This window comes from Thamnophis sirtalis, unplaced genomic scaffold (assembly GCF_051295495.1).
Source record: "Thamnophis sirtalis isolate CommonGarterSnake01/CBP01778 unplaced genomic scaffold, rThaSir2_p1.2 scaffold_10, whole genome shotgun sequence".
Taxonomy (NCBI): domain Eukaryota; kingdom Metazoa; phylum Chordata; class Lepidosauria; order Squamata; family Natricidae; genus Thamnophis; species Thamnophis sirtalis.
In genome coordinates this window covers 21,565,213-21,590,465 of record NW_028261390.1, presented here as the reverse complement: position 1 = coordinate 21,590,465, position 25,253 = coordinate 21,565,213, and the positions used below count along the sequence as shown (strand labels likewise).

General features: G+C 37.3%; 1 protein-coding gene across 1 annotated transcript in view; it reads left to right on the top strand.

Annotated features, from left to right (window-relative positions):
* The first annotated feature begins 7,189 nt into the window (after positions 1-7,189).
* Positions 7,190-25,253, top strand: part of DKK2 (dickkopf Wnt signaling pathway inhibitor 2) — a 54,250-nt gene continuing 36,186 nt past the window's right edge. The window contains exon 1 of the mRNA XM_087724184.1: positions 7,190-8,027. Within this exon, the coding sequence (XP_087580310.1) occupies positions 7,779-8,027 (249 nt within the window). The 5' untranslated portion in view covers positions 7,190-7,778. The remainder of the gene's footprint in view (positions 8,028-25,253) is intronic.

Here is a 25,253-nt window from a genome sequence, read left to right as displayed (position 1 = left end):
GCAGAAACTGGAGAAAAGGTTATGCAGTGAGACCTGGAACAAAATACATCCTTTGGCCATCTATCAGATGCTAAGCAAAAGCCAGTATGTTGAATCAGTGCCTGTTGGTTGTATTGAAACAGGAGAGTAAAGAATAACACCATATGTCAGTACATTCAACAGAATTTAAAACTGACTCTATATTGGAAGATGATTTAATCAAAATAGTTGAATAACAACTATAGGATAGACCACTCACTTCAATGATACTAGCATATTCGTCTTGGATGAGTTACAAATACTTTCACATTAAAATTTAGAAGTTAGATATAATCATGATTAGCTAGCTTGTCAACAAAACTATTCACATCTTAAACTCTTTAACAATGGCATTGTACTAAGTTGTGATGCATTAGTCAGTAGATTACTCCTTTCAGCAGAACAACATCTTGAAGTCTGTTTTTAAATCTTTGAATTGAGGTAGCCACTATATTATCTTCAGTGTATTTGATGCATGGAATTCCTTCTTTCAATTGTATTCCTTTGCACACAAGCCAGAAATTCTTGGATTCTGTGCATGAATGCCTTATTTTTATATGTCTTTCATTCTGTCACTGTCTACAAAAGTTTGTGTAGAATTAGGAACACATTTTATTTTAAGTACAGATAATATTGAAGAGGGAGGATGTCGAGCAACTCAAAATGACTTTTTGCAGCTTTTGAAGTATAAACAGTTGGCTTAAAACCTTTGGAAATAGAGAGGTCAACTAAAGATGGAAGACAATTAAAATGCAACTAATCGACACATGTGGAATAGTAGAATCCCGAGAGTGTCTATTTGTGTATTCTACATTAGATCACATAGGAAATGTGTTTCTCATGGAAAATGGGAAAACGAGTCCTTGAAAGCAGAAATCTAGCATATTAAAGTGAACAGCTTGCTGGTAATATCATGCATAAATATGATTTGCACATTATGGCTGGTCGTTCTTTGCATAGAATTGAGAAAAAATAATAAAAACCTTATTGCATAATTGGAGGCCACAGTTGTTTGGCCACATATAGTGTATACAGTGCTTACCAGCACATTTATGTGTTTTAAGTCTACGATTTGATGAAAAAAATTGTCTCTTAGTATTCGTATCTGTTCCTCTATGTGAATCCTATTGCCATCTTCACCTTTACCTTCTAGTTTTGAAATCATTGGCTAATTGTCTTGAAATACAAGTAGCCTCACAGACTTTTCAGGAGCAAAACATGATAAAACAATTCAATTTGCATCAGATTTCAAAAACATTATCCAGATTATACCTGTGGATTATTCTTGAAACCCTCACTCATATTTTGGTATGATTTAAGCTTTACAGATATCTAAAATCATTGAATTTATTTATTATAAATCCTTTTTTCACATTTTCAACCTTGTTACTCGAAGACGAGGCTTTTGAATTGATTTGCAAATCTCTGAACAAAATAATTACAAAACATACTTTTAAATCACTCTGCTCTGTTCTAAGATGGTTGTCTAATATAAACAACAGCAGAAGGGAGGCCAATGAATACCATATGTGAAATATTATTTTGGATAAGATAGAAATATATTTTGTTCTTTCTGACTTCTCTTATCCTGTTTTTCGACCATCTACTATTTATGTTTGAAGTTACATTTCCTCAATTTAAGGAAAGGGAAGATTTTATTGAGTGACTTGTGAACATCCCAGATATGCATTTTATAACACAGGAGCCGCCCATGTAAGAGGGACAAGAAACGTGACTCATGATTCATTTAACTTCTGGACTTCAACCATATTTTAAAAAATATTAAAATCCTACATCTGTGTTAGCTAATACTTCTATTACTTCAACTCAAGTTCACCAAAAAGTGTGCAAGCTTTTTACCCTACATCAGAGAAGATGATAAATAATTAAAAGGGAAGAAAAGGAAAAACACTTACATAATTTTCAAATTAGGGCTTATCCATAATTATCAAGTTAGGGATATAATCTTTTTTTAAATAAAGTTTTATTAATTTTCTACTATTACATTTATTTAGTGCTTAATAAACATCATCTTGTCTGTGTTATTTTGTTTGCTTAACAATACAAATTATATTCCTAATCTTTACCTCTTTTTTCCAGACATTAATAAAATAAATTCCATGCTTGATAGTATTCTGTATCTTCTTTCTGTTTGATCTTCGGTGTAAGTCTGTCCATTTCTGCACAGTCCAATATCTTCTTAATTATCTCTTCATCTAGTAGTATTTCTTCATTTTTCCAATGCTGAGCAAATACAATCTTAACTGATGTTAATACATGCAATATTAAATATACATTTTGTTTATCATTTTTTTCTGATACTATACCTAATAAAAATAGTTCAGGTTTAAAAATCTATATATTTTCCTAGAAACTTTTTTAACCACATGCATTTCCCCCCTAAAACCTTTTCGCTTTAACAAAATTCTACCACATGCCAGATTTTTGGTTACATTTCCAATATTTACCAGACATATTTTTGAACATTTGTTTGAACTATATAATCTTTTATGATTAGTAGACATGCACATTAATTTTCTTCTGTAAAGAATGGTAGATTCTTGTAGAGAATCCTAAACTTGAAAAAACACTAGATTATATTCTTTGTTAATTGTGTGTGATCAGTACTTTTATGTAATGAGATACAGTAAAAGATCAGTTCTTCACATCAATTGGTAGGATTGAAAAGCTTTTTCCAGATGCTCTGAATTGCTGCTAAAATTAATATTCACAATAAGGGATGAAAAGGACTAGTGTTTTATCTCAATTTAAAGTTATTTTCCCAATGAATTACTATACCTAGCTTTCAAGTTAAAGTTATATTGCTAGATTCTAAGAGATGACTCCAACTCCTTTGAGTGGAGGAATCAAAATTGAAGGATGAAATATGAAGGACATATGAGAAACGCGGTATTTGTCAGTGGTGGGATCTGGATCCCGTTGCAACTGGTACGCTGCAACGGGGCCCAGCGTCCACCATATGAACGTGCGCAGTGCACGCATGCATACTTACCAGTCACGACACTCCAGCTGTTTGGCAGAGCATCGTGCAGGTGCTGTATACTCCATGCGCGTATGTGAAAGCCCAGTTCGGCTCAAATAGTGGTAAGGAGAGCGAACGGGCAGGTGGGCCCTCCAGAGCACCATACCAGAACGGTACCTGGCGCTCCCAGCAGGCACCGGTACACCTGTACCTGGACATACGGGTCATATCCCACCACTGGTATGTGTAGTCTAATAAAGAAAACGATTAGGGATGATATGATCGCTGTCTTTGAGGACAGTCACAAACAAAAGAGGGTTGACTTATTCTCCAAAGCACATGAGGACAGGACATGAAGCAATGGTTCACTAAAGACAGATCGAGTCAGGAACTAAGGAGAACAGTAACAACAATGAATCAATGGAATAACTTAACTCCCAGCGTTATAGGTGCACTACCGCAGGAGGTATTCCAGAAAAGATTGAACACTTATTTGTCTGGGATGCAATAAGATCTCCTGCCCTGGCAGGAGGATGGGCTAGAAGACTCCCAAAGTACCTTTCAGCCCTAGGACTCTATGAAATATTCCAAACATAACATTATTTCATGTATATACCATACAAGTGCATGTGGCCAGACACAATTCTGGATTAATATTCTAGCCTCCTATTATGAAATCTATGCCTTAAAAGCTTGCAGCATGTTTGGCTACCATCATACCCATGACTTTGCTAGATAGAGAGGATCAGAGTTGTGGGCCCTTATATCTAAGTGTGAAAAAGAAACATCTGTCTAGAGGCACCAGTGCTTGCTGTGCTCATTTTGATTAGCCCAGTATAAGATGGCAAGAACTTGTATTTATTAATTATTTACTTCATCTAAGGCAGTGTTTATCAACCTTGGCAACTTGAAGATGTCTGGACTTCAACTTCCAGAATTCCCCAGCCAGCATTCGCATTCGCTGGCTGGGGAATTCTGGGAGTTGAAGTCCGGACATCTTCAAGTTGCCAAGGTTGAGAAACACTGATCTAAGGTGTATGCATGTGCTATGCTACATACATATATCCAAAGCTTTCCTTCATTTTCTCTTAAATTCCATACATATAAAATTGTTGTAAAGACATGACTTATGGCCAGCTTAGTTATCACTGAATATTCAGGGTTTTTTCCCCCACTCTTCTTTTATTTTAAAAAAAAACACCCCAAACCCTTCAAAACACAGGAAAAAAATGGAGAACACAATGAAGGAAAAATATTTAATGACAGGCTTTCATTATTTGCTCAATGAAGTTAATTTAGCATCCTAACCTGGTTTAAACAATCCAAAGTAAAGGAACATTTTAAGTACAAGCATACTGTCAAAAAGAACATGACAAGGACAAAGAAGTAGCATTACTTTTTTAGCAATATAACTAAAGTTGAAAGCTAGGTATAGAAGTAGTATTAAGCTCCTGCTTCTTCTTGAGAACTAATAAAAATCATTTAGAGGAGAATTGTGATCCTCTAATAGAAGATTTTAAAGGAAAGCATGGCCTCTGATCAAGTATTTGTAGTTACATTTGACAGAATCCTTGGAACGGACAGAGTTTAGATATACATAATTTCTTACTTTGTTTTCAATTATTCAGTTCCTGAATATTCAGGTTCCAGATACCAAAACCTAATGTGAATGAAATCAAATATCACTACAAATGTGTTAGGAACCCAGAAATCTATTCTGAGCTGCAAACTGAATACAAGGAAGTCACAATTCTTTCTTTTAAAAAAAACCTGCATTCAAAGATATTTCCAGCAATACAGTTCTTTTTTCCCCTCCTAGTTCTATTCTTGTTCAGTTTTGAGAGTTTACAGTTGATCTACTGCAAATCATCATATAGTCAGCCAGTCCATTTTTCGTGACCCGTCAAAAGCACGTTCCACAAAAGCGCGGTCGACGAAATCGCGTATGTGACGTCATCACAACACGACGAAAAAGATTGAAAAATTGAAATAAAAATTAAATTACAGCAAGCCAATTCACATAAAGGTAAGGGTTAGGTTAAGGGTTAGGGTTAGGGTTAGGGTTAGGTTAAGGGTTAGGGTTAGGGTTAGAGCGTTAGCGTTACGTTTAGCGTTAGGTTAAGGGTTAGCGTTAGGTTTTTCGTTACGTTAAGGGTTAGGGTTAGGGTTAGGGTTAGGGTTAGGTTAAGGGTTAGGTTTAGGGTTAGGTTTGGGGGGTTAGGGGAAGGTTTTAGCTTTATTTTTACATTTTTCGATCTTTTTCGATCTTTTTTGTCGCGCTGTGATGACGTCACATACGCGCTTTCGTCAACCGCGATTTTGTCGTCCGCGGTTTTGTGGTAGAACCCCAATTTTTGTCTCCTCCAGCTTCACAATATATTCCAATACAGAACAAGAGGTAAGTGGCAACTGAAAAGTTTTCTAACCAATAGTACACTTGGCTAATAGCAAATAGGTCTTCTTAATCATAATGAGCAAACAACTGAATTGTACTAGCTGCCTTATATAATTAGCTGTGATGGTAGCCAACATACTTTATGGTCACCACTGGATGCACTGCTGCAAATGATCTTCTCCCTTTGTCCTTTTTATATATATTTAAAAGAGCCAGTTTGGTGCAGTGGTTAAAGTGTCAGGTTAAAAACTGGGAAACAATTGCAGTCCATCTTAGGGATGAAGCCAGCTGAGTGATCTTGGGCAAGATACTCTTTCTCAATATTGGGAAGGAATAGAATAGAATAGAATAACAGAGTTGGAAGGCACCTTGGAGATCTTCTAGTCCAACCCCCTACTCAGGCAGGAAACCCTACACTACTTCAGACAGATGGCTATCCAACATCTTCTTAAAGACTTCCAGTGTTGGGGCATTCACAACTTCTGGAGGCAAGCTGTTCCATTGATTAATTGTTCTAACTGTCAGGAAATTTCTCCTTAGTTCTAAGTTGCTTGTCTCTTTGATTAGTTTCCACCCATTGCTTCTTGTTCTATCCTCAGGTGCTTTGAAGAATAGTTTGACTCCCTCTTCTTTGTGGCAGCCCCAGAGATATTGGAATACTGCTATCATGTCTCCCCTAGTCCTTCTTTTCATTAAAGACATACCCAGTTCCTGCAACCGTTCTTCATATATTTTAGCCTCCAGTAACCTAATCATCTTTGTTGCTCTTCTCTGCACTCTTTCTAGAATCTCCACATCTTTTTTACATCGTGGCGACCAAAACTGAATGCAGTATTCCAAGTATTCTTGGCCTTACCAAGGCATTATAAAGTGGTATTAACCCTTCACGTGATCTTGATTCTATCTCTCTGTTTATGCAGCCTAGAACTGTGTTGGATTTTTTGGCAGCTGCTGCACACTGCTGGCTCATATTTAAATGGTTGTCTACTAGGACTCCAAGATCCCTCTCACAATTACTACTATGGAAGGCAGTGGCAAACTCCTTCTGAAAAACTTTGCCAAGAAAACTTCAGGGATTACTAGTATTCCAGGCAGGACACCCAAATTTGATCAGATTAAGTATAGCACCCTGTCTGTTTGGTTGCAGACAATGGACAAACACAGGAATGGATCCCACCAGTCCGTTGACATTTTCCAGAATTAATTTAAATGGAAACAAATGCTTTTTATTAACTTCAATGGGATTTCATCTGATAGCAAATATTTGAAGTTCCAGTGAAACCTGAGCAACACATGTGTGTTTACATGTGTGAGTGACAGAGGGAGGGGGGGAGAGAGGCTGCTTCCTCCTAATTTCTCTTCTTCCTCTTCCTGATCTATAGGGTCAAAACTTTCCAGACTTTTTGTTGGGCAGAGCCCTGGACCAGGTTGAGACAATGTGCTGGGATAACCAAGTCTAACCATCCTGGATTAATTAAACCAATAGTGGGATCACAGTTATTCACCCTCCGTCGTCATCCTTCAGGGTTTACCAGAAGTCCTTAACTTAACGGAAGGCACTCCTTGCGCAAAGGCGCAAGAAAACTTTTCCCAAGAAACCTTCAAGAGTTCGGAGAGCGAGGAGGAGGAAGGAGGGAAGGAAGGAAGAAAGGAAGGAAGGTGACGAGTGGGACGGGAGGATGGTGAGGAGTGGGCTCCAGGAATGAGTCAGCTCCCCTCCCTGTCACTCTGCGGCTCCGGGGGGCGGAGGAAACGAGAACTCCGCCGGTGAAGCTATAAAAGCGAAGGGGGCAGAAGGCGAACAGAGGAGGCGGCTGCTGGGGACGGGCGGACGGACGAAAGCGGGACGGGAGGGCGGACTCAACGCCTGAACAAGTTGAGCGCCCGATCTTACGTCCAAGCCTGGTGTCGGGATGCCCCGGACCAGCCAGCGGAAGGTGGAAGGCTGCCTGGATTCTTAGCCAGCGAGCTGTCAGCCGTCGCTCTCCAAGCCAGTCCTCGCTCAGAGCAGATCTGGGTTTGGTTTAATCCTACGGTAAAAGGCGGCGTGGACGCGGGAACGGATCCAGAGCTCTTTCCTGAGCCCTTAGACGTCCCAGCCGAGCTTCGCTGGTGGGAGGCTGCTCCCTCCTCGGGTTCAGCCACCGCCTCCCGCCCGGGACCAGGTCTCCGTCTCCTTCTCTTCCTCCGCGACTGGCTCTCCTGCTGAGAAGGAGGGGGGCGCCCCACCATGCCGCCCCGGAGACCTTGATCGGGAGCTCCCCCCACCCACCTTTGCTCGCGCTGCTCCGACGGCCGGGGTTGTTGTTGTTTTTGCAGCAACTGCGCTCCCCCAGCCCAACCCCGGGAAGGAAGACGTCTAGGAAGAGGGTAGAGACGATCATGCAGAGCTGGACTAAGTTCTCCTCCCGCCCTCTCCTCTTCCTAGCCGCGCTCTTGGTGGTGGAGGGTTCCCAGCTCGACGGCACCAAGGCCAACGCGATCAAGGCCACCCTGATGGGCGAGACGCCGACCCAGGCGGCCAACAGGTCGGCCCCCTTCCACCCGGGACTCTCTCTGGGGAGCGGCAAGAAAGGCAAACTCTTCGGCCAGGGAGGGAAGGCACTCAAGCATTATCACCGGCAAGGCGAGGTAAGGTGCATCCGCGTCGCCCCTTTGGCTCCCCCCCCCCCCCCCACGCTCCTCTCGCTTCTTTCTAGACGGTCTTTCTCGCGAGGACCGGATCGCAGGGGCGCGGATCCAGGGCTCCACGCTTTGGGGACGGGCAGGAATCGCATCTGGATGGTTAACTGTGGAGAGGGGGCAAGCAAGAAGGGAAGATAGGGGTACCTCACCCAGGGTCCCCTCAAAGTAATTATGCCCCCCCCTCTTCTTCTTGTAGTTGAACTATCAATAACCTTGGATATGTATAAATTCCCCAAGAAAGTAACCGTAGCCTGTTTGGTGATTTAAGATTTGTCTCTCCCTACCATTTGGAGATAGGCTAAAGAGGGTTTAGTTCTGAAATACTTCTTGGACACTAATAATAAAGGCAGCACGAATGGAAGAGTGAAGACCCAAGTTCTCAAGTTTTTAGTACCCTTTGGGCGCATAGTTTCAGCAGTAATTGACAATGATGATTGTATTGCTGTGATGACCACCAAAAGGTTGTTTTTGGTGTTTGTTTTGTTTGTTTGTATCGTAAATGCGCCAAGATTTAAAAGAAAGTGCAAAAATTGCAATATTTTCAAATGAAACCATAACCTGGAAACAGCAGGTTAGTTCTGAGAAAATCACAGCCAGGACTTTTCAATATAGTTTTTAAAGGGGGGGGGGGATGAGGTTGGTGTTAGAATTCCTGATGCTATTCCCATTATGGATGTGTGTGGAAGTAGTAAATTTAAAATTAAGAGACCAGTAAGCCTTGTTCCCCAAGGAGTAGGACATTCCTCCGTTCCCATGAGGAATTATTAAACGGAGTGAGATGGAACTTTTTCAATCTCTTCTAGTAATGCTAGTTCCTAACCAGAATTTTAGCAATAGAACAGATGTAACTCCAGAGACCCTGTGGCCAGATCTCCCCACAAAAACTTAGAAGCAGCTGTAAAAATGAGAAAGAGGAAAAAAGCGTTTTCTATTTTTTTCCCCTGTTGCTAGCCTGATTATAGAAATAAAAATACGACCAATGTCATTTTCATAGGATAGCCAAATTTATCTCCTCCAACAAAGAGACTTGTGGCACTTTAAAAGGCAAGACCTTTAAAATAGCATTAAAATATCAGCTGTGACTTTATGGAATAAGGAAGTTATTAATCCTCAGCATGTCTCAATAATTTCTGCTGTTTCTTTAATGCAGAAGATGTCCTGAACTTTGGTGATAACTGCTAATAGGTCTTGCAACCTGAAACATCTGGAGAGCCATAAAAGTTCTTTTCCTGATGGCCCAACACTGCTAAATAGCTTTAATGGATTTTTAAAGGTTTTTTTTCCCAAGCAGGTTAAATTACATCACCTTCAGCTTGGTGCAGTCTGAGTTCAAAATCCCTCATTCCCCTACATCTACTTTAAAAAAAAATGCATTATTTTACATTGTTCTTTTCTTTACTTATAATTTAGTGCCTCTGAGATAAGAAAGCAGAAAATAGAAAATGGTAACTTGATAACTTATTAAGTATGGTGGTCAGAAAACTGATAGGGGCAAAGACTGCTTTAAGAATAATTCCATATTTTATATAGGTGAGTAACTGTAGAAGGTTGCTTCAAGGTCACAAAATAGGTATCACAAATTGTCATAGGGTCTTTCACCTTCTCCCCCTCCCTTCTTTTCTTCTTCATTTGGATTTCTCAGAAGTTGGTTAGAACCATTGTATCCTTCATTATCTTGACTTGAATGACTGAAGGATACTGATTTCATAGGCGGTAAAAAGTTCTCATGCCTCTTTTTCTTTATTTTGAAACAGAGTGGAAAGCCCACATGATTGACGTGTATGCCAATAGCCTTACAGTATTCTGTCACAAGTTCTTAGAACAAACAACCAAAAACACAGTGACAATCAAATAGCCTAGAATCAGTCAGTGCTCCAAAGGTATCAATTCTGTTCTTAACAGACATCTTTCAGAAGTTGATATGGGAAATGTGACTGATAAGATCCTCATTTTTTAAAATTTTTTTTTTAAAAAGTCTAAATAATAGATTCTTAGATGTATTTTAAAGACTGTTGTGTAGTAAACATTTCCCAGTGTATTTTTCTGGAAGAGGTATTGCATCCATCAACCGCTTCATTTTTGGACTGTTTCCCAGTCAGTTGATCTCAAATCCATTCACTAAATGAAAAGACATTCCTTGACTTCCTGCAAAGATAGAGTAACTGATGTCTGTTTTAATAGGAAGCTATCCAATATATATATACACATTCAAAATACGTTTCCCATTAACAAGGTAAACAGCATAGAGTCCTCAAACAAGGAAATGCAGAATTCTTCATTTTGAATATTCAGTTTGAATATAGGTAGCATTAACCTGAAGATTTACTGTATAGTGGTGATAAAATATCAAGAGTCAGTGGGTTTTTTCCCACTGTGCAACTAAAGGATTACTAGAAATTGGAGTAGAAGAATTTACAATTGAAAACAGCAATCAGTGGAATGACTGTCGGGTCTGAGATTTGCTGTCCTTTATTTGTTCCATAATCTTAAATTGGTAGGCTGTTAAAAAAGATAACAGAAAATATTAATCTAGTTTCCTCACAACTTGTTTTATTATGAAATACTATAACCCATTTATATTGTACAGGCATGTTTTTTTTAATGAAAACCTAGGTTTAATTTCTCTGCAATGAAAAAGGAATTTCTTTATTTTCTTGTTTCTCACCCAAGAAGCTTCTTCGGCTGAACATAAGTTGAACTCAACTGGATCAAAGAAGCTTCTTGGATGGCAAGTAAAACACTTTCAAGCAAAACAAAGAAAGTCCAGTGCTCTTTTGAAAAAGCACCTTTGGGACAACCATGACTGGGATGACTGAGAATCTCCATAGACATGATGATGGCTTTATTTATTTTTTCTCTCTCACAAATCCATGCCTTATGCCAAGCTGCCCAACAACGTTGAAGCAAGCACTGCTATAGTCATCAAAATAAGTTGACTTAGTCAGCAAATCTTAGACCATGGTCCATCTAGACTAATAGCATCTAGTAAGATCTGGTGCACAACCATGTTCTAAGTGGAAATTTTATTCATTAGTAAATCTGTCTCTTCTGTTTTGTCTTCTAAGTGTTGCTTATATCAAGCAACACTTAGATGTTCTTAGAAAGTTAACGAGAACCCTACATCTCCCTGCAATCTTCTCTAATAGTTTAGTCTTTGCTTCCTAATAAACAGTGGACTTTTTCTAACTTCTGATGTCTATGTGGTAAAGATTATAAACCTTCTGGGCATGTTGAACATCAATTTTTGTACCGTATGTTCTGTACACAATGTACTCCATGCTAATTATCTTGTCATTATTAGAAAACTGTCCCCTGTTTCCACTCAGATACAGTGGACTTTCTCTGTGCACTAAGAGAAAAGAAATAATAATTGCTCTGTACTTTCTCCTGCCCAGAAAAAGGCAAATGATTATTCCCCTTTCTCTTCTTCGACGAAGCATATTTTTCTGTACAGGAGAATGCTTCATCCTACTTTCTTCTGAAGGGAATAGAATGGTCCATGTGGGATGTGACAAGGAATTATTGCTCATTAATTCCTCTTATTTGGAGTGATTTCTGGTTGAGAGACTGTAGAATGGAGAGGAAAGACTTCTGCCAAAATGCTATGGGCCAGTTGGGGAGTACTCACAGGATGCCTCTCAACCAAAACTTTCCAAATTCTGTTTTAGAGTTTGCAGTGCAGAGAGAAAACAACATAGCAAATGAGTTCTTTTTATGCCTGTTTACTCCCACTGTCCATATTGGTGTGTATGTGCTTGTGTTTTTCTTTGTGTGCACACCCCAAGTGTCAAAGGTTCCATGAAAAATATTCAGCATGAAGTTATGCTTTGCAAAACTTGACCAAATTCTGTAATAGTACTTGAAAACTTGGTCCTCCAGAGAGATGACAAGAGTTCTTCATCTGAATAATAATTATTTCTTTAAAAATGGAATTTTATGTTGGAGTGAAGACAAACAAATAGGCATTAAAAAGATGGGGAAATGAAACATTTGACCTACCATTATCAAGAGATATTTCAAGTATTTCTATGGCTGGATTTAACTTTTAGAAATTATATTTCTTTAGATAAAGGTAAGACAGAACAAAACCATCTAGTCCATCAGGAGGGTTGTAGAGAAATGTGATTTTTGAGAGAATTTGATTGTTTAAATTATGTAGCTGAGTTATTGTTCATAAATAGTTATTAACAGTTTATGAATAGTTATCTATGAACAGTTATTGTTCATAAAAATATCTCATCTATAGGTAAATGGAATGCAACTAAACAAAGAAATGATCATAATTTTTCCGTTACTTGCTGCTGCTGCAGCTTGCTTACTATACCTAGCAATGGAAGGATGTGTAGCAAAAAATAAGAATATAGGGAGTAGCACTCCTCTCCAAGTAATAAAGTCAACTGAAAAATGCCTAGGGAAATTTGAGAGAAATTTTCAAGCGCCCCGTGAATGAAGTAGAAAAACAGAAGCCTCAATAGAAGAGAACTTTTGAAGAATTGCAGAACAGATTTTATCACCAGATAAAGCATGTGGGGAAACAAAAGAAATGTGCACTAGTGAATCAGAACTCATTTCTTTTGTGCCGTTATTGACTTCTGGATATTGTGATTGAAAAGTAGACAGATGACCCTATAACTTTTTAGATTCAGTACTAAAAGGAAAACATTAGTTTTTGGTTTTTCAGCCATGGCTCATACATTTAAGGCTGCAGGGCCAGCAATATCAGTGATGGCTGTTACAGAATCTTTTTATTTTGTTATTTATTTAAAAAAAGAGCTGCTGAAATGAAATTTCTAGTGTCAGACCATGAAATCTGCTGCATTTAAAAATAATGGTTACATGAATTCCAGTTAATTAGTATATAACCATTTTGTTTAAAAGAAACCATTATTAGATTAGTAGTTCTTAAGTTGTTTAGACTATTGGAATTTGTTTTGAGGGATACAAGAAATTGTTTGAAAAATATCAAAGCTTTCTTTTCTCTCGCTTCCATTCTATCCATTTTTTAAATCCTCAATCTTTATGGCAATGACATGAATGTTTGTGGGTGGCAGTGATTTATAGTGACTAAGACAATGATTCCCAAACCTGGGCAAAATTACGCAGTCTAATTACCCAAAATTAAATCAAAGTGTTCTTTTTAATTTTTGGATAGCAACACATTTCCCAATCTTTGCAGGGACATTCTGATAAATGGTTTTGCACACAGTGAAGGAAAGTTTGGGACCATTGCTTTCAGCATTGGAAGCCAGAGAATGAGGCTCAGAATACATTGCATGAATTTGGGGTAATCGTGCTATCTTCAACCCAGCCCACCACACCAGATTATAGTTTTATAGTTGAAATATATAAATAACTATGGGCATTCAATGTAATGTTTCTTACCATCAAAGACCAAAATAAAAGATTTTATCTGTATAGATAAAATCTCTTTTTTTTAAATGAGAGAACAGAAGTTGGGGAAAAAAGTGTGGGCCATTAAATGATGCTTAGAAACAAAAGAAACTATAAATAGTATCGTTTTAATTGGCATTACCAAGTTCCAGACTTGATTTCCTTTTATGTTAATAAAAATGCAGTTGGCATAATTCTGGCCTACATGTTAAAAATGAATACGTGAACAGAAGAAAAGCCAGCATTTACTGGGATGAATGGATTTGTCTACAAAACATTTAATACTTGCTTTAAAAATGCCATTATAAAGCCACAAGGAGTGGACGGTATCTATAGAGCATTCTGTTATCTCTTATACTTTGTAGTCATATTTTGAATATGTGGATTCATTTTGCATCCCAGCTAGTGACATACAGAGATTTTCTACCAAACATGTTTCTCCAGCTAATCTTGACATGCTAGTAACTGTATTATTTTTAACTTTTAAGTAAACAGTTAAGTATCTTTTTAAATACAGAACTAAAAGATAATATTATTTACTCTTGTAGAATTTTTTTAAAAAGCCTAGAATATGTGCAGATTTCTTTTGCATTTCCATTTTGAAGCTAGAATTCTACTCATCATCGTCATGAATAGGTCTTTTTTCATATTGGAAAGATTATGCAATGAACTTGCTTATTTTTTCATAATTTGACCCCCATTTCTTTTAGCAGCTGTTACACTTGGCTCTTCTCTAACTTTATGCATTCTTTTTTAATAGTAATTTTATCAAAAAATACCAGTACAGTGATTAAAAAACTGCTAATACAATTGAACAGAACAGAAAAATAGAAATAATAAAAGACAAAAAATATGAACATAACAAGAAAAAATAAATGAATGACTTCCACCTTCATCAAAAGTATAAACAATTTTACTAAAATTCTGTTAAAATCCAAGAAATGATCTGTTCTTGGATTTTCTATATCCATCTCTTATCTATAAATAAATTGTTAAAAATCTCATTATTTCATTATGAACAGGAATAGTTCATTAAGTTCATTATTCAAGATAACAACATATCTATGTATTTTAAAACTAATCAAATAAACCAACTTTATATTCCTTCGCTTTACTTTTAACAATCTTGGTCTTTATTCCCTTCAAATAATGTTCTAAAACTTGATTACATTATTCTCACAAAATTCTTCAAAGATTGAACAATCCGCTTTTGAAAATCCATATAGGGAGATCATCTAGGTAGCTCTCTTGCTCCTTATTTAAATATCCTTTTTAATAATTAAAAAAGTAGCCAATTTATTTTGTATGTCCAGTATAACATTTTTCCCCATATCATTTTTGTGGCTTGTCAATTTTAATTCCACTTTCAGAACAGTCTCAGCCTTGCCCAGTAAAACTTGTTCCGTTTCCATAGTATAACAGTTTATCAATAGGTACAAAGTTACAATTAACTTCTGGGTCCATTGTTCAAGAATATCCTTCCTTATCAAATGTTAAAATACTTTGCACCATTCTGTGTTAGTTAGTCAAATATAAGTGTTCTTTTCATGTAATTGTAATGTTTAGTGTTTTCTAGTTCCTTCCTGCAGATTCCATCCTATATTTTTTAAAGAATTCAAAATAACATATTTTACAATGTTAAGGATTTTAAAATTCATTTCAAAATTATATTTCAAATTTATCTGTATCCTTAGTCCATTGGTAACTTTTAAAAATCAGAGTTATAATCACAATTTTTCTGCTTATTATTCTTCTCTCACCAAATTGTTTAAATGCTCTAACTTGTAATTAAAACTATTTCACAAAGGATTGAAGAAAACTTACTTGGCACTGTCAAACTTGTCAATCCAAAGTTTTTAATAACTGGAAAGCAGTTAACAAGCAATTTCTAAAAGTGATTAGAAAAATAAGTATGCCTTTCAAAGATGTTAAGCACATTTTGAATAAGAGGGTTATTCCATCTCCTAAATCTGTAAACCTGATGGAGTCTGCTAATTTGTAATCTCCTCACCAATAGCAACTGCTTGGAGTATTTATAGGTAATCTCAAGTCTTCTCCTTGTCCAGAGTGATTTCAAAGAGTCAGTCTCACCAGCTCTTCATTTTGCTCCGCTTTTTGTGGAACCCTCTTCAATTTGCCATTTCTTCCATAGAAACCAACTTTAAGCATTCTTTACATGCATGTCACATTAGATATTTTTAGATATATCTAAGTGCAAAGAGGCATGCAAAGAACTATATAAAAGTATTCCTAATGCTACCCATAACATGAAACAAAAATCATTAGACCTGGGAAAGGTCAAAAGAGAACATGTACCAAAATTAGTGAATTTTCTCTGACCATGTCTGAACCATGTTTAGAAAATTTGTGTTTAAATAGGATTATAACAACAGGATGCTGTGGCTAAGATGCTGAGCTTGTTCGATCAGAAAGGTCAGCAGTTCAGCAGTTCGAATCCTTAGCACCGCATAACGGAGTGAGCTCCCGTTACTTAGCAGTTCAAAAGCACATAAAAATGCAAGTAGAAAAATAGGGAACACCTTTGGTGGGAAGGTAACAGCGTTCCGTGCACCTTCAGCATTTAGTCATGCGGGCCACATGACCACGGAGACATCTTTGGACAGCACTGGTTCTTTGGCTTTGAAAGGGAGATGAGCACCGACCCCTAGAGTCAGGAATGACTAGCACATATGTGCGAGAGGAACCTTTACCTTTATGATTGTAATAAAAGACCTTTCTACTCAGAGTAAGAGGGAATATCAAGTATTTTAGCTCAGACTGTTGTTCAAGTCATTTAAGCCAATTCCTTTCACTCCCTTAAAATATTTGGAAGTGAAAACATACATTAAAAAACTTAAATGGCACAGAATAAATTCTGATCATCAAAACAAGAACCTATTTTTCTTTTGTCACGTTTATTTAGAGGACTCTCACCAGTGTAAGCAGTGAGATTACCTATGCCTCAAATAACTTAGTTTTCCGAGTCTGACTAATTATACATTAGCGGCCTCTAACCTTTTGGACATCAGGGACCAGGTTCAAGGAAAGAGTGTGCTATTTGCATCCCATGGATGGGGCTTCACTTGTTTGCATGGCCCAATTTCTGGCATGCCGCAGACTAATGCTGGTCCATGGACCAGGGGTTGGGGGACCCCTGCTATAGATGATTTGTCTATCTGAGCTTGAATTCATTCTCTTTGTTCTCTACTGCACTGTACAATGACATAGGAAACATATGGAATCCTCCGGCTTATGTGAACATTTATCATATTTAGTCATGTCCAACTCGAGGGGGCAGTGATCATCTCTGCTTCTTAGCCAAGGGAGCCAGCATTGTCTGAAGACATTTCTTTGTTCATGTGGCAAGCATGACTATATGACTACACAGAACGCTGTTACCTTCCCACCAAGGTGGTACCTATTTATCTACTCACATTTGCATACTTTCGAACTGCTGAGCTGAGACAGGAATGAGAGCTCATCCCATCATACGGCACTTGGGTCTCGAACCTGGCCTGTCAGCTTTCCAGCTGAGAAGCTTGGTGTCTTTAACCGGCTGAGCCATCATGCCCCCCTAGTTTAGTGTTATATGAATGCAAAGTGACTCATTTAATGGAGAGCCTTCCATACATTCTTCTAAATAATGTATTTAAATATGCAATTGGTGTCCTCCATGAGTGGATTTGAACTCAAGCAATGATATTTGGTATTTGTATTATTGGAATAATAACAACAAAAATAATTTAATTAAAAACAGATGAGTACATATCAGTATATCATACATCAAGCTTCACAGCCTAAAGGCTGTCTAGTTCTCTTTTCTGACAATAACAGCCATGACAAACCATTTGCCTTTTGGATACGCCTGGATTACAGCTCCCAGCAGTGACAGCAATTGTGAGAATGGTGAAGGCTAGATCTGTTGTAATGTGTGTGTGTGAAAGGGAAACATCCTATATGTTTCTTTTTCTCATCTTTCTATAGACCTTCCTGAAGAAATGAATAGGAAGATGTGTTAACATTGGGCTTTAGATATCTTTGGCTACACATCTCTCCTCCGGTTTCTTTCTCCATCCTGTCAAGGAGTAGATGCTACTCTGTATTGTAGCAGCAGCCGCAGCCGCCGCAATAACAGCTTGAGGCCGGCAGCGAGGGATTTGGATAACAAACAGAAAAGGCATGTAAAAGACCAGGCAGAAGTTTCCACAGCTGCAGACTTAATCTTTGTGCTAACAGTTCTCTGGATGCAAACTGGCAATCAAGTAAGGAAAAGAATACCTTCAGCATCCTTGGCCAGGAAATAAGAATTTAGCTTATCCCACCTTAGGGTTGCTAGTGGCAGATGTCTAAAGAAGGATCCATCCTACTAGCAAAATCTCTATTTTTCACTGATCTGCTTTTCAATAGACCTTCCAAAATATATAAGTGGGCTGTTGCTAGTCACTTAGGATGTGTACCAGGATAATATTGTCTGTGTTCAGAAACTGGACACAGCTGGTTAGTATTTTGGATGGGATATTACCAGGCTATAGGTGAAAGTGAAGTTGAGATTCATTCAATTTCTATGAGTCTGCCAAGAAAACTGAGTTTGACTCAGAAGAGACTTTTCTTTTAATGATGATCTAGATTGTATAGGTTGATTATCAATACTCATTTGTAAAGGTAAAGGTTCCCCCCACATGCATGCTAGTCCCATTAACAAGGTAAACAGCATAGAGTCCTCAAACAAGGAAATGCAGGCTCTAGGGGTGGCACTCATTTCTAAGCCAAACAGCCATTGCTATCTGAAGATATCTCCGTGGTCATGTGGCTGGCATGACTAAATACTAAAGGCGCTGTTATCTTCCCACCAAAGGGGTCCCTATTTTTCTACTTGCATTTTTACATGCTTCCGAACTGCTGGGTTGGCAGAAGCTGGGACAAGTAACTGGAGATCACCCATTTACACAGTGCTAGGGATTCGAATCACTGAACTGCCGACCTTTCTGATCGACAAACTCGGTGTCTTAGGCACTGAGCCACTGCATCCTTATTTGTAGAGCCCCTTAAATTGTCCTTCCGTATGACTCTGGAAGACTTTTGCCATGGAATGGTTAGTTATCCCCTGGTCCAAGTTGACATAAGTAAATATATCAAAGGTTGTGCCCAGAAGGTGGGTACAAGACAAACTTCATTCCATATATATATATAGGCCTCCCAAAAGATTTTATTAAATTGAGGGAGATTTGTATTTGTGCCCAAATCTATAGTGAGGAATAATGGCTATTTCTTTTTATTTAAAAGCTTTTTTAAAAAACATGTGTTTAAGGAAAAGGTTAAACAAGAATATCCACCTTCTGCTGCAACTTTTAATAAGTATTTGGAACTATTACTGTGTGCTTTTAAACTAGATCATACCTGTATTTTTCCTCACAATTGGCAGAAATATAAATTAGTATTATAGGGTTATTATATTTTTTTTATTTCTGTACTTTATCCTTTTTTACTCTTGTTATAATTTATTAATGTATTTGAGTGAGTTGTGAAATACTTAGTTAATTGGTCTAATGTTGCAATGATACCAAGATAGACAATGATTTCCATTGCCTCCATTCATGAAACCTTTCCATATTGTTGCTACTTCCAATGAGAATTCAATTCATTTATTAATTATATATGTTTATTCCACATGATATTTCTTAAGTGATTACATAATGTATGAATGAAATATAGAAATAAGTTTCTGTGGATATTCATAGATGGGATCGTCAGCTTGGGTAGGAAAAGATCTCTCAGATGATTTTTGTATTGAATCCCTGCAAAAACAGTTTTATAAAGTCAGTACATTGTCCCATTAATTTCTGCGCAATTATTCATTTTCATAGCTATTCTTGAAAAACTGCAGTTGTCAATTAAAAAAAGGGATGAATTTCCAAATTTGAATTACACTCTTGATTATTTCTAAATAATAGATGATACCATGTGGTATAAATTCTCCTTTCAAGGCACTTTTGAGATACTCACATATAGCATCTTTATTTAGCTGGACGGCTTTGGGTTAAAAATATATGACATTAGATATGTCTTAATAGATTTGAAAATTCTGATACATTTTGTTGAAAATTGCAGTTTGATGATAATGTCCTGGCAAAAACTTTTCTTTAAAAAAACTTTTTGGTGGATACTAGGATATTTATTTTAGATCAATTATAGAATGATAACAATACATTTCATTATATTCATTTATGATAAAGGATAAAATATCACTTGTTTTCTCATGCCCAGTGGTTATAACTATAATTGCTAACATCTACTGATATCTTAATTTGGGCTATTGACATTTTCAGCTTCAGAGATAAATTAATAAAATTAGTCAGAGACTCCTATTATAATTAACAAAACTTATAAAACTAAAAATCATGCAATTGGTTTTTAAATGGGTTTGTTGCTAAATCAATTTGACACAGTAATAATTCAATTTATTGAATTCCATTGTGTTGTTTTTTTAAAAAGGAATAAGTAAATCATGTTCTAGGCGACAAAGTGACAAGAATGCTTCTCAAACACACATTTTTGCAACATCCCAAAATTGTGTTATATTCTGCTAAGAAGTTTTTCTACATATTAATTTAACTTGAACAAGAGTTTTAATATTTGTTAGTGTCCCTATTCTTTTGAATTCCATTTATCCTATGAGGAAATTGATAGCTGCAAAATGTTAATGGATTCATTTTGCCATTCTTTTGCCAATAGATTTGCTTTTCAACCCTTGGAAGATAGACTTATGGCTCAAATTATCGAGTCCTGATGCTATTTGCAACTAATGAACTTCTTGCTTACAAGCATAACTTTTTATGGATGATTGTACTGAAACATAGTAATCCTTTAATAAAATTTGTATAAAACTGTCATGTACACATTTAGGAATTCTGTTTTAAATTTATTAAAAAAAGTTTTTTCATTTATAGCTTTATAATTGAGTGGAACAGTGTTCTAAGTATTGTAGTAATCAGGATTTCCAAGTATAAATATATTTGTCTTGTGACAAAACAGCTGTCAGGGTTCTGACCAATGTCCCAATAAAATCAGAAGCTTGAAGCCATTGTGCAAGAAAGATCCAGTTGTTTATTAGGAGAGCCATGTTGGCACGACCGAGGAGAAGCCAGCTCTTATAAAGCTAGAAATGAAAAACTTTTCATTTTCAGTTTGTGCCTTGCCTCTGACCCTGTTGCCTCCCCTTACACCCCAAGGTGTGTCACAGTGGTGGATTTCTACCGGTTTGGCACAGTGGTGGGTTTCTACCGGTTTGGCACGGTAGTGGTTTAGTGGCCTGGGTAAGTGGAACTGGCAGTGTCCCAGGCCTGTCACGCCCCTGAACTGGTTCCCTGGTCGTCGCCATCTTGTTTTTCAGTCCTGCACATGCGCAGAACAATTTCGTTTGCATTGTACATGCAGGCACAGCATGCATGAAGCGTGTGCATGCACACAAAGTGTGCACACAAGCATACTGGCAGAAATGCCAGCCAGAACCCACCCCTGTTGGGTCACCAGTCACATTCCCCAACGAAGCAATTTTGTGGGTCATAGAAGTCACTCCCTTTGGCTGTTGCAGGTGTCCGTGGAGATGGCCTTGATTTTGGCTGGCTAGGATGTGTTTTGTTTTGAGTGAGATGTGAATTCTGTGCAGCTGCGAGGCATGATTTCCCATCCACGGGGCTATGGCAACTTGGGGACAGGTGAGGAAAGCTTTGCGAGTTGACAGCATTGTAAAAAGATTCTGCCTACTCTTAAGATATATCAATCCATAAATCATATTGATATAAAAAAAATCAACCATTTCTTTTTTGGTATTTTTGGTGAGCACATATTACGGTCTCTAGGAATTGCTGTGCACCAAACCTGTTGCTGTGGAATTATTTATTTTTTAATTGTTATTTAACATTGTTACTTAAAATCATGATTTTTTTTCCAAAAGGATTAATCAAAATACAAAATTGCTGAGAACGGAAAAGTCAATTCCAGAGGGGTAGATAACGTGAAAATACAGTATGGAATAATAGTATAAAAATCTTCTGCCAAATGATTCAGTTCTTTGTTTGTTATATAGCTTGAAGTTTTCCTAATTTATTCTCTTTATTTTTTTTTTTTAAAAAGTCACTCAACTGGAAAGGTTCTAAGAAAGTTGCGAGGGAGAGAATGTAAATCCAATTAAAATGCTTTTGCTGTTAAAGGATTTTTTGGACTATTTGCATATTGCATATATTAGAGGTTGCCATTAAAATGGAGATGGAAGCATTTTCAGAAAATAGCTAGTTGTTAGCTATTTTCTGAAAATAGCTAGTTGTTAGCTATTTTCTGAAAATAGCTTTCTAAGAAAATTTCTATGACTCAAGTTTGATAGCTAATGTCTTCATGGACATATTCATGTCACTTTCTTGACAACTGTTGGACAGTGTCAAGTTGGCATTGTCTTCTAGTCTAGCATACAGACTTGGAATTTCCTGCTGCTGTTCAAACCTAATTAGTTTCTAAAATCAACTAGGGATGGCTAACTGCTACCATCTAACTGAGGTAAAATGCTTAATAACCAATGAGCAATTATAATTGCTGTAACACGGGTAATTGTTCTTAGAAGACAGACAGAACAAGTCTTCACAAATGCGCTAAAAGAAGAGGTTGCCAAATCATTGTTTAATTGGTATCCCTTTTGTTTCCTTGTTCCCTCCTCTTCTCCATTAGCCCTGGTCATATAAAGTCCCCTTTGATTTTCTACATTTTAATATGCTAACATAAAAAGGGGGTAGAGAAATACCATACGTACCATATTTTATTATCTCCACTGTAATAAGGACCAGCTTCAAGGCTGAGCCCTGTACAAAATGCGTTAGCTTAAGATGATCCTTGATTGGATATTGTTGCACGGTAATTCAAACCAGAATTGCTGCAAAACAATCAAAAGTTTAGTATGATAATATTTTCCCTCTTTGACTGGCACTGCATTTTTAGAAAAAAATGCCATAGTAAGAAAACATACCATGGTTCTGAGCTTGATTGCACAAAGTGGTTTTTCTGGAACATCTTTAACCTCCAAGTAGGAGTGATATTTTAAATATTTAAATCAGTCTTGAATATAAACTTAGTGGTAAATTTATGCTTTTTACAAAGGCAATTCTAGGACTTTTGTAATTTTTTAAAAAAAAATATAAAATATTTTTTTAAAATGTTCTCTTCAATAAGCAAAGCAGAAGTGTCACAATTGAAAAGGGCAAATCGGTGTCATAAACCTGGTAGGAAGCTTTTCCCCAATTTACTTTAAGGGGTTAGTGAGATGGGCAGCGTAAAAATTTAATAAATGCATAAAAATAAAAACATAGAAAAAGTCCTTCAATATATTGAAACTGCAGATGTTTGCAATGATAACATAAAAGAACTGAGAAACATTTCCCCCCCCACAACTATTTAGTGTATTAGAAGTTTGTCAACCAGCAAGGAGATAGTTTCATTAACCCTTCTGAAATCCTAGGTTTTAAGCAGGGGTGGGTTTCTCGCCCTGTTCCAACCGGTTCGGTTGGAACGGGGCCGGCGACGTCCTGTGCACGCGCGCAGCGCACGCATGCGTACTAGCATCTGTGCGATGTTCCAGTTGCTCCTGGAGGATCGCGCAGGTGCTGTATGCATCCTGCGCATGCGTGGAAGCGCAGAACTCATCAAAACCGGGTAAGGAACGCGGGCGGGCAGGTGGGCCCTTTGCCGTTCCCGGAAGTTACTTACTTCCGGGTTCGCCGACCAACCGGTTCGCGGGGACCGCCGCAAACCGGTTGAAACCCACCCCTGGTTTTATACCATAAACAGAAATGTATAGAAATGTTTGTTATTCATTTATATGCTGATTCCCCCCACCCCTGTATGATATAAAAATGAATTCACAATTTTATCATGAAGAACCAAATCAGTCCAACTGCAGCAAATTTAATTTCTAGAGGATAAATTCACCATACCTAAATATCCATAGGTAGTCAGATTGTGCAAAGCTTCAGAAAGCCATTTCATTTAAATGAAAGTTCACACAAAGAACCCCTTTGAATTTACAACCTGTGTCTTCCCCTCCTTCTAAATGCAAAATGAAGTTGCCATATTGCTTTGCTCTACAAATTATTTTTGAGCCCTTCATCTGGTAGTTCCTAGGAGAACAACTGGAAAAGCTACCAAACACATAAACAACTACCTGGGAACAATTGAAAAGACTTCAATGAATGCAGATCAATAGGAAAAGAATTCCTGAAATTGCTGGATGCATCAAATAATGTGAGGCCCCACAGAGAAGACATGTCACATCTGCTTTAGATGTGTAGAAGTTCTATCATTTGCTTAAGCTGAAGCACAACTTGCCTTCACAGATCTAATAATTAGTAAGTATGTAGATACTGATCTACTAACCCCTGAAAGGAGCAACAAAGGAACTGGCCAGATTTCTCCTTTTTATGGTTCCCAGGGTGAAATCTAGTGATGCTTTTCATTGCATGTGCATCTTGTTAAGGATAACGTGTTCCCTGAAGTACAGCAGCTGTCTGTCAAGAATTGGGATAAAAATTCACTCTATATTAAACGTTTCATGGAATGGACTACTCTTTGAGACAGTAAAAAGAGTTTTTTGCAAATTGTTAGTTAGTACAGCATTTCCAAAATGCTTTTTAGTATTGCTTGTAAAATTCTAGAGTCATTTTTTCTCCTTCACTTTTGCTGTCTTCCACAACTTCCCATGTAAGGAAATGGCTTTTAAAGAGCAGAATCCTCTTAAAATTATTTTTTTTCCAAGGGGTTAATACAGCAGCTGCAATAAATTGAAACTGAACTTTAGCCTCAATTAGAGCTTTAGATATGGATTGCCAAGTAAATAACGTTGTTGTAACCTTGTGGTAACTTCTTAGGCAACTGGACATTAAGGTTTTATGAACAAAACAGAACAGGTGGGATTATTTTGTAAAACTGTTCATTATCTCTCATATTTCAAAGAAAGTTATAAAACTATCCCAACACATTTAAATATGGATCACATTTGTAATTTGTCTGTTGGGCCAGAGATACAGATGAAAACTTAGCAAACCCTTGTCTTTATTACTTTGGATTTTGAGTACATTTAGTCCTCATTTACCAATTGCCTCGTTCAGTAACTGTTTGAAGTTGCAATGTACTCATTGTGCTATGCCTGGTCTGTTTGGTTTTTTAATATATTTTACTTTACCCTTTGTGCAGTAGAGAAATTGGAAAGGAAGGCATTGCAAGATTTTGCCTACTCATTCTCTTGTAATCTCTTCTTCTCCAGTTAATGTAAATAAAAACGTTAATTCTCTTCTTGCTAATTATTTGGTGAGCATACCAATGGGTGAGGAGAGTGGATGAAAGGAAAGCACAGTTGCAGTTCCCTCTTAGCAACCACTTTGCTTGGCGAAAGGGTGGTTGTTCTCAATTGTGGTCATTGAAGAGGGGATTATCTTTATGTAGATGACATTTTGGAAGAGTTAAGTTCTACCATTTGTTTGTGGCTTGAGTTTCCTGAAAAAGGCATGTCAAAGTAATAAGTGCCGGATGAAGGTGAACATGCGGAAGTTAAAGTCAAGAAAAATGGAAATAGACAACCAAATTTTGATATTAATTTTAGACTCTTTTGGATAAGATTGTATTTTGCCCTAAAGAACAGATCCACTGAGTGGAATTCTGCCTGGTTCTTATTTGTGTCTGAACTATTAGCAATAGCAAATTTCAAATTTCTACAATTACATCAATTAGAACCTTTTTTTAATT